The 11,155-nt window shown below is 39.9% G+C and overlaps 1 protein-coding gene across 3 annotated transcripts in view; it reads right to left on the bottom strand.

Annotated features, from left to right (window-relative positions):
* LOC132870693 (uncharacterized) overlaps positions 1 to 9,892 on the bottom strand; it is a 15,483-nt gene extending 5,591 nt beyond the window's left edge. For 2 of the 3 annotated variants that reach the window (XM_060904491.1, XM_060904489.1), the window contains exon 1: positions 9,801 to 9,892. In XM_060904491.1, coding sequence (XP_060760474.1) covers positions 9,801 to 9,892 — 92 coding nt within the window. The remainder of the gene's footprint in view (positions 1 to 9,800) is intronic. The other variant, XM_060904485.1, reaches the window with a different exon arrangement.
* Positions 9,893 to 11,155: the final 1,263 nt, after the last annotated feature.

Below are 11,155 nucleotides of genomic sequence, written 5' to 3'. Positions count from 1 at the left end.
TACGGAGTAGAGATGCCTTTCTGGTAGCCTCCTTCTTTCGGTGGCAGCCTGTAGATACAGTGCTCAGAAGGCAGTTTTTAATGTTTAATCTGGCGTTCCCTGCCATAATTTCAGCGAGCATATTGTTTCATAAGGAAACTTTGCGAAGAGTTGTTGACTGACTGCCGCTCACGCAACACACAGGCATAGTTAGAAAGTCAGGATGCACTGGTTTACACTTTACACACACACACGTAGCCCAGCCTCTCGCTATGTTTAACAGTTGGAACTTAGCGGTTTTAAAACTAGGTTTGCAGTTTCTGTGCGTGATGATAATGTGTAAACTTTGGATTTCCATAGGCTATGTTAAAATGTTATCATTGTCCTGGCCTGCAGGTAGTTCCTGGTGATGGCAGTGAGGGAGGTGAAATAACATGTATACACACTACCGTTCAAAAGTTTGGGGTCACCCAGACAATTTTGTGTTTTCCATGAAAAGTCACACTTATTTCCCACCATAAGTTGTAAAATGAATAGAAAATATAGGCAAGACATTTTTCTGGCCATTTTGAGCATTTAATCGACCCACAAAGGGGCAATTCCATGTAAATGTCAACCTCACCATGCAAAAATAAAGCAACATGTAATACATCAAAACCACTCCCAGAGATATCACCTAGGCCTGTATTTTACAGATGTGAATAAGTTGAACCAATTTGTAACCAACCTAATATGTCACTGTCAGTCTTTCTTTCTTATAATGTAAAACCCAAGCTAAAATCAACTTTGATCATGTACAATTCTATATTATTGCCACAAGCCACAAATGTATGCTAAAATCCACAAAACAGCAAAAACAATAGCCATCCTAAATATTATTTAAGAACTTTGATAGTTTTAGCTGATATTTAGAGAGTTTTTCAAAGGGTTATGGTGGTTAAATTGCTGATTTTCTAAACATATGCCATGTCTATTTCAGACGCGTCACATCCATAACGGAATTTCATCACATCCATAACGCTGATTTTTTCTTCCTAGATTCTGCTTGAAATAGAAAATATTTTAAACAAAGGCTTTTTTTATTTTCAGCTAAGATTCCTTTATTAAATGCATGCCTGCATTTGGATATTATGTTTGCAATTTTGCAGAGTTTGATGAATATGTGTAGTCACCCTGGAAATGGGTATTTTTTCCGTCACATCCATAACGCATGTCTTTTTTGGCATTTTCTAGAGTTCTAAATGTACTATGGGAATTCTTTTTTCCCATGACTTCTCCAATATGAGAGGTCTTAAAAATATACAACAAATTTTAAAATACTGGAAAGGAATAAAAATTAACTAGGTCAGTTGTTGCCATTTTGAGTGCAAATGTCACATCCATGGAATTGCTCAAATGTGATGCTCCAGAAACTCAATCTGCTCAAAGGAAGGTCAGTTTGATAGCTTCTCTAAAGAGCTAAACTGTTTTCAGCTGTGCTAACATGATTGCACAAGGGTTTTCTAATCATCCATTAGCCTTCTGAGGCAATGAGCAAACACATTGTACTAGGGCTGGGCGATTTTACGATTACGATGTTATTCACGATATAAAATCTCTACGATTAGAAATTAGCCACGTACGATATGCCTACGCCTTCAATAAAATTACTTCGTCCGAAGTTTTGACAGACACGCGAATAGCCAATCATAACTAAACAGTACCGCACGTAACCAATCAGTTGGAAGAGAGCCACGTCAAGTTAGGTTGCGTGCACACACAAACACACACACACGTGTAGCAGCAACGCACAGCATGGCTGTGGTGAAGTTTGCAGGAGCGCGGCATTTCTCCAACAAAGCGTGAAACAAAGCGATTATAAAAATGAGCGAGAAGCCGACTGACCGGAGTTCTGAACAGGAAAGTCAGAGCACTGCCCTGGAGGACATCATTGAAAAGAAGGGCCAGAGATCTTCGGTTGTGTGGAGGTATTTTGGATATTTAAAATCGGACATACAACAAAGTGTTACACAAAACCTTAAACACACTGACGTACAGGATTGCACTTTTTTTCTCCTTGCAGCATAAGGTTTACACGTCAATACGTCTTTTATGTTTATTTGAAAGCTGCTAGAATTTGCACAAATGATTAACAATGGTATATAGTTTTTATTTTTCAGTTTCAGTCTATTCATTTGAACAAAAGAATGTGCATCCAGTTTGTTTTGGTTCTGTGAAACTTGAAGGCTTGTTAAGCTATTTTTGTTAATTAGGAAGGAACTACTAATTTGTAATGTTCATATTTTGAGCAGAAAATTAAAGAAAATACAAAAATGGTGATTTGATTTATATCGTGATATATATCGTTATCGAAAATTTTGAAAAAATATATCGTGATATAATTTTTTCTCATATCGCCCAGCCCTACATTGTACCATTAGAACACTGGAGTGAGAGTTGCTGGAAATGGGCCTCTATACACCTATGGAGATATTGCACCAAAAACCAGACATTTGCAGCTAGAATAGTCATTTACCACATTAGCAATGTATAGAGTGGATTTCTGATTAGTTTAAAGTGATCTTCATTGAAAAGAACAGTGCTTTTCTTTCAAAAATAAGGAAATTTCAAAGTGACCCAAAACCTTTGAACGGTAGTATATATATATATATATATATATATATATATATATATATATACACATACACACACACACACACACATATATACACAAAATGGAATCATTTGCTGACAGCTCAGTCCCCCCCAGTTCAAAAATCCTATCTGCGCCCCTGGCGGTGGTCCTACCACACTGATGCATAAGTGAAAGCGAAGAAGGGATGTGGTGTCCTCTTCGCAGAGATGCCAACTTTTCAATAAACAGATCTGTAGTCCGGGGCCGAAGAATCTGTAGTTTTCGTATTGTCCGCTGTGCCGGACAGAAATATCGCAGTTGCAAACCGTGCATTGTGCGAAATACATCCCCTTTCGCGAAGGAACAATACACGGCCATGTTGCTGTATATTTATCATTAAATTTCTGGTTATTCTTGCTCGGCTTCCAGTGTTGCCAGATACTGCTGATGTTTTCCAGCCCAAAATATGTTCAAAACCCGCCAAAATGCACTTAAAACTGCCCAAAACGTAAATTGTACTTGATGCCTATCTTGTAAAGTAAAAATATGCAGCTAAAGACCAGTATACTATTTGGAAATCGAACAACAAATGCAAACAACTTCTAAATGGCAACATGAGACCGTCAGTGCTGGAGGTGAAGAATCTGCTGTCTGGTACTCGGCTCTGTATGGTTGAATCAGATTATAACTTTGCAATCATCTGCTGTGTTCCGAATCCTACATGCACCAGTAGGTGGCGCACACGCAGAATATTATGTAGGCTATGTTAGGCTACGATGCATATCTAACATCTGCATTGCTGAGGTTATTTATTTTTATTTGTCTTTTATTTATCCTGTTTGTTTTATTAATTTTATAGGCCTAGTTATTCTGCTTAGTTTATTTTTGTCTACATCCATGTATTTTCATCATCTGTTATCCTGATTTTTGTGGATTTGTTAGATTGTACCTGTTTTATATACTTCAATGAAAAAAAAAAAAGTTAGGCTACAATGCATGGCTGAATGTAACATGAGAAAAGAAAATGGAGAATGGATTGCGTCATTCTTATTTACTAGTTTATGAGTTCAGTTTCTGCACTACATTACACACATTCATATTAGTCTTACAGTTACATCGGATGCCCACGATCTCTGATTGGGTCACAGTAGTGTTTAATATGGATTGGATTGGATGGAGACTAGTGGACGTAGATAGTACATAGAACGTGCTGCATCAAAGTCCTTCTAAGGCTATATAAGTGTCTCTGGCTGCATTCTCACACAGAACGTTGGTGCGAAATATTTATAAACATCTGATAAAAACCCGCCGAACTAACGTCAAACCCACCCAATTTTTGTTAACCAGCCCAAGCCATTTTTCGCCCGCGAAGTAGAATTCAAAACCACCCAATTAGGCGGGAAACCGTCCAATCTGGCAACACTGCCGGCTTCTCCATTGTCGGATGGCACTATCACGAATTTTGATTGGTCGAGTTCAAACCCGGAAGCGAATATCAACCAATCAGCGACGACGTATCACGAAAGCTTTGAATGATTCCCGCGGATTTCATCCTTCCGAAAATGCGGAACGGACTGAATTTTCTTCGATCATGGCGGAGTTCAACGTACCAAACAAAAATGCAGAACGAACTGATTTTTTTTCCAATCACTGCGAAATTCGTAGTTTCGAATTAACTGGTCGTAGTGGTGCAAAAGTGGCAGAAAATCGTATAAAATATGAACATTTCATAGTGGTTGGCATCTCTGTCTTCGGCCTTGGTTCCTCACTCCTCCAATTAAGGAGAGATCTCACTGGGGGCTCGCCATCTCCCATCAACAGGAGAAATCCAGATCCAGTTCTAATGATTCTCAAAAACCCAGTCTGTATGAAGACAGGACTGTTATTTATATGACATCACTAACTTCTCTCTTATGGCCATAGTCAGTATATAAATCAACACATTACTGTAACACAATAATGATTAAATTAATTATCTTTCTTAACTGTACAGTTATTTTTTCCCAATGTAAGTATTTTACACATTTTAATCAACCTTTTTACACATAAATTTAATCAATCATGAATTATAGCTCTTCAACCATGAATTATGTTTAACTTAGTTGTAAATGAACATATTCATCAGTTTCATCATCCCATATATCATACAGCATCTCTCAATATAACCACACACAGCATCAAAATAAACATTATACCTTACTTCTTTTAAGTTATCAGAGCAAGAATATGCAGTTTTACCTCTTAAAGTTAACAGAAACAGTGAACAGTAATGATAAGCCAAGTTCAAGTGTTCATGGAGCAAAGCCGCGTTTTTCTGCGCCTCTCCTATCAACTCACTGTGGGGCTAATACAGTGCGCATGCGCGAGTGCTCATTCACTCGGCAACTCGTCAAGACGACGCTGCCAAAAGTCGGGCCTCCTCCTCGCTCCCGGATCCCCGCACACAGGGGCGTCACTAGACCCAAGACCATACTGGGGCACAAAAGGGGCACAGGAAATGTATGCGAGCGCGCGAAGCGCGCGAGCTAAAAATTTTGCACTATATTTATATTTATATTTTTTATATAATATATATTACATTTTATGTAATATATATTATATTTTATGTAATATATATTTATATATTGATATTTATATTTAGAAACGGCCTGCTTAAAACTAGTCACTAGAGCTGTAAAACTCAAAATGATTACGAGGACACTGAATCCAGGTCAATCATTTAATAATAACAGTATGAATATTTGCAACATTTGTGATAATAGCAATGTAATACTTATACTGTTGGTAATATTGTAAAAGAACATATTAACATACAATACAACACCGCCGAGTTTTTAAACTCAACCAAGAGTACTTAATGGCCAACAGTATTCACACTTGATACCTTTTAAATCACCAAACATATCTTTGTAAGCACACGCATTTTCAGCATTGAACATCTCTAAACACAATCCAAAAGCCTCTAAAAGCACCACTGTGTGTGTGTGTGTGTGTGTGTGTGTGTGTGTGTGTGTGTGTGTGTGTGTGTGTTTGTGTGTAGTTGTAGTACAAAAACACAGATAAAGTTGGGCCTCAGTTGGCAAGCAAAACAATCATTTTTTAAGAAGTAATCGGTAACGCCTTGGCTTCATTTTGGCAAAGCAGTCAATCACTTGACAGTGGTTCAACTTAGAGAGTTCCTCTCTCTCAACTGTCAAGATGGCTAGATTATGAAGTCTTTCTTGCCCCATTGTGCTTCTTAGCCAAGTGTGGAGGCGTCTAAGCACACTGAAAGTTCGTTCACATGAGCAGCTGGACACTGGAATGGTCAGGGATATCTGAATGACCTGTGTCAATGTTGGAAACATGACATGATCCAACAAGCCTAAAAGACATTGCATGTCTTTAATTGGAAGGTTTTCCTGCTTTCTGGACAGATAATTTTTAGCCACTAACACTTCCTCATGATTAACATCAACATTGTAATGCTCTGCCAGACCTCTGAGGTCTTCCTCACAGAGGAAGTTTTTTGATCCTGGATTACAAGCCATAACACCTTTTAGCACCTTGCTGTTGAGAGAAGAAAAACGCTGCTCCGCTAGGCCTACTGTGTGTGTGTGTGTGTGCGTGTGTGTGTGTGCGCGCGCGCGCGCGCGCGCGTGTGTCTGTGCGCGCGCACGTGTGTGTGTGTGCGCAGAGCGCGTGCATGTGCAATTGAAATTCGATTCAATAATTCAATTACAATACTCAACTGGACGTAGCCTCCAAAACAACAGTTGTGTGTCATTACGTTAGGTGGCTATCTTCACACAGTCCATCACAAAACTATCAACGCGATCTGGCAACACGCAAACTGAGGGCTCGCGGCTTGCCACGTTGCAGACGACGGAATGAATGCAAACTTTTCAATATCCCTTCGTTTCAAACAAAAAATCAAGACAACACGAAAACAATGTCCCAACACATATTAATTCTACAGCGTTACAAAAATGACAGTGGAATTACTGTCTACTAACCTGTAAACAGTTGAAAAACACGGAGAGATGGTTTCCCCTGCTCTGAATTTCATTGCATCTGAGGGCTGCTGGAGTCTGCGGTCCCCATAGCAACCAAGATGTTACTCATGTCACGCGCACACTTTTTTCACATTGCTTAGAGTGCGCGAGGCCAGCCAAAACTACCAATGTAAAAGCATTGTAGATGGTCTTCTTCGCGCATCGGTTAGCCTACCCCACGTTATGAATTAATTAAATTGCAGCTATTCCCAAGTTTAAAATTCAGAGCGTTTCGTCACTGGATTTTTTTTACTGGGGCACTACAGATCTATACTGGGGCACGTGCCCCAGTAAAATACCCCTGGCGACGCCGATGCCCGCACACCCCCGCTGCCTCAGCTCAGGATTCTCTAATGGACAGTCAGTGTTAATAACCGCTATTATAACTCTCTCTGTATTTCTCACCGCTCCGGTCACTGCTGCTTTCACCCGCCATGCAACTCACTTGCAGTGTTGCCAGATGAGAGTGACAGTTTCCAGCCCAATCACAGTTTGAAACCCGCCCAATCCAATAAAATCCCGCCCAAAGGCTTAAGTTGCCAGATCTCAACGGTAGTTGCGTTTATTAATCATACATGCGTAGGATCGCATATGCTGATACGCTATCACCACTTACAAGAGAATATAAGCATAAGAAAGAGAATGGAAGTCCGTGTGGCAGGGGAGAACAAGAGAGTGCATACACGATACAAAAAAGTAGGCGCCACCCTCTTGTGGCCTTACTCGACACTGCAGAAATATCTTGACTGTTACAGATAGCAAATCACAACCAAAAAGAGCATAATAAAACAATCACAGAACTTGCCAAATACACCTCGTGTATCCCAGTGCCAGGCCCAAGTTAACACAGCAGCAGTAACCACCTGCTATTTACACGTAAACAGATTACTATGGACATACGGAGACCATATTTACATGAACAGTCACTCTCCACCAGGGTGCTGAAAGACGCATGGCGCTACAGCTGTTAGTCTACAGAGTTGAGAGAGCGCGGGCTTCTGCCTCAGGCTTCTGCGTCGGCGCACTACGCTAGTTTGTTGATGTGACGTCACGTTGTTATAGCGACTGAATAACTCACTGCAATGACCATAATACGAGTGAGTGATGTATACTGAATTTTGTATTTGTATTGTTTTTAAACCATAAAATAACGGTTTGTTGTGCAGTTTTCACAATATTAAAAAACCGCCAGTTGTTGGCAAAAGCAGCCCAAATTGTATATACCCGCCCAATGCATTTTTTTCCCGCCAGATGTAATCAAAAGTAGCCCAATTGGGCGGAAAACCGCCCAATCTGGCAACACTGCACTTGACTTCTGTGTGAAGAGGGCGGGACTTGTTCCCTCTTGACCAATCATAATTGTCCACTCTATGAAATGCGACAATTAAGGATTGTGTGTCCAGGGTGTACCCCGCCTTTCGCCCGTAGTCAGCTGGGATAGGCTCCAGCTTGCCTGCGACCCTGTAGAAGGATAAAGCGGCTAGAGATAATGAGATGAGATGAGAAGGATTGTGTGTGTGTGTAAAATAACTGATTGACAAGCTGATTAACAAATGAAATTAAATTAGTAAGGAAACTATAGAAAAATAAAATAGAACTGGACCCAATTCTCTACTGGGTTACACAAAGATAATAACATGTTATGAGATGTTTGCGTTATATAGTGAAAGTCCCCAAGACGCGCGCGCATATTTCTGTGAATTGCGTTCGGAAGTGTGTAGAGTTGGTTTGGACGCCGGCAGCAGCGGGCAGGCGATGCACAGCACTAATAAATGGTTCAGCTATTTTGCCGCGGAAGACAGCGGGTGTCTGCACAGTTATTTGAAATAAAAGTGCCCCATTGAGATAGCCGGTATGTAAAAAATAACATCAGATGGCACATTTTTGTTAAACGGGAAGAATTTTTATGCAATATGACATTATACTTTAGTGTTTGGGGAACTCCGCCCCGGGCATACCTGTCAACCCTCCCGTTTTTCCCGGGAAACTCCCTTATTTTGACTTATTTCCCGCTGTCTTCCCGTTTTTTTTTTATTTTCGCGAAAATATCCCGTATTTTCACAATATAAAAAAGTCGGTAGGTCCAGAATTCATGACGCTACCCCTCACCTCACACCTGGGCAAACTAATGGAGAAGATGGTTGTAACTAGGCTTAACTATTACTTGGAATATAATAACTTACTCCATGGTTATCAAACAGGTTTTAGAAAGCAAAGGTCAACTACAGATGCACTGGTCAAACTCACAAATGAAATAGAGAAGACACTGACTATGAAAGAAGCTATGGTAGCAATCTTTCTGGATATTGAAAAGGCATATGATACAATGTGGAGAGAAGGACTATTAATTAAACTACAGAAAATGGGCATTGAAGGGAAGATGTACAACTACATTTTAAATTTCATATCAAAACGTACCTTGAGTGTTAGAGTTGGTGAAGCTAAGTCAGAAGAGTTCTTAGTGGAAGGTGGAATTCCGCAGGGCAGTGTTATTAGCCCAATTTTATTCAATATTATGATTAATGACATTTTTGAGAACTTGAGCAGAATCAATGATGGACTACTGTATGCTGATGATGCTGTCATTTGGAGAAGGGGCAATAATATTCCATATATTACTAAAACAATACAGAAGGACTTATATATTCTTGAACAATGGGGAGTGGAGTGGGGTTTTAAGTTTTCTGTACAAAAATCGCAAGTGACATACTTTACACGGAAGAAAGTTCCAGAGAGACATAAAGTCCTGCTTTACAACCATCCACTCAAAAGAGGAGAGGGCTTCAAGTATTTGGGTTTATGGTTAGTGCAACGGGACTGTGCGTTGCGTTGTGTTCTGTCTGGTAGTGGCTGTGCTGTGAACTAGGCAGGGAATGGCCGGACACTGATTCTCTCACTGGTTGCTTTATTTAGCGTAAAGCAATATCTGTACGTAGCAAAACAAAAGAAAATAAAAGGCTGACATGCAATCTTCATACGGGAGTAGCCTTTCCTCAGCACAGCAATCACAGACTGAGCAACAGTATATTTCACTGGCTTGTACACGCTAAGTCTGTATGCAAATACAGACGGAAACTTCACTCAACATACAGTATAAGAGTGCTGCTATACGCTAAACATAGTCAACAAAAGTAAACATTAAGTAAAATGAACATACACTGAGTTCAACATACCTGTACGTAGCAAAACAAAAGAAAAGAAAAGGCTGACATGCAATCTTCATACGGGAGTAGCCTGTAGCAGAGAAAAACTTTCTGAAAACCATCTTACAAAATAAAAGAAACACAAACTCACATCGTATGTATACTAAGCTGCATGTCCACTATCATTATCTACATGTTAATCTTGACCTTATAAACGATCTGTAAGAGTTTAACACTAAGAATATGTACTTTTATGATTCATCAACGAAACAAGCATACCTTTCCTCAGCACAGCAATCACAGACTGAGGAAAAACCATGGGAACAAGAAAACGGAAATAATTTCCTTAAAGGGGCAGTACAGGTTCACATTCTCAGTGTATTCATTTAGACAACATTAAAGAGACAAATCAGGAATTGGTGAAGTTTCAAAATAAAAAAAATAAGCAAGGGAAAGAAAACTTATTATTTACACCGTTACATACACCCCTCCTGAAATTCACCAATATCCTGATAGACAATCTGGGTAGTATCTAATACTGGTATCTGGCTCAAGATCAAATTAGACCTAGTCCACTAATCATCCCCAAAAGGTTACCTCAAACTCAAGGTTAAGAGAAAAATAAGAGGTTGATCAAGTCTCTTAATTCCCTTTGATACTGTCAATATGATGCCTGTTACATCATACAATACTTGGCCTTATACCCATTAATTACTATTCATGTGAAAAACAAACCAAAAGTACTTCGTAAAAGTCTGTATCAAACAAAAACTTGGTTAATCTCTAAACCATTAAACTTTCAGGAATGGCCTTTGAACCATAGATTCAATTAGTCTATTCACTGATCTCACTAATCTACCTGCACGGGTCCTAACACTACTACTGGGATCCGTACATGTATCTGGTAGATCAAGAGGAGGTACATCAGTATGTGTCGAGTGTGGTGTATCTGCAAGTGATGCGACTGATGTGTGTGAGTGTTCAGCACTGGCTCTAATTGGACTGCCTACTGAACTAAGCTCATGCAATGTCTCAGAGCTAGGTGAATGATGCACGACTGAGCCATCAAGTGGAGAACTAGAGGACTCCGCCAACAGGTCACTTGTGTCGTTTTCCTGAGCTACTTGGACGGCAGACATATCCTCATCATTGTCACAATCTTCATCAGACTCATTGCTGATCAAAGACTGATCATGATCTTGTGCACTCTCATCCAGATTACTCTCAGGGAGAGGCAAAAAATTGACCTCTAGTAACAAGTTCCGGTGGACGGTTCTTGTATGCCCTGTGACATCCTTTATTTTATAGACATGAAGAGTAGGATTGGCTTCAATGACTGTGTAGACCCCATCCTCCCATTTGTCTGCCAACTTTCTTTTCCCCCT

Source organism: Neoarius graeffei, chromosome 22, assembly GCF_027579695.1.
Source record: "Neoarius graeffei isolate fNeoGra1 chromosome 22, fNeoGra1.pri, whole genome shotgun sequence".
In the NCBI taxonomy this organism is placed as follows: domain Eukaryota; kingdom Metazoa; phylum Chordata; class Actinopteri; order Siluriformes; family Ariidae; genus Neoarius; species Neoarius graeffei.
This window is presented reverse-complemented; position numbering and strand designations above follow the sequence as displayed.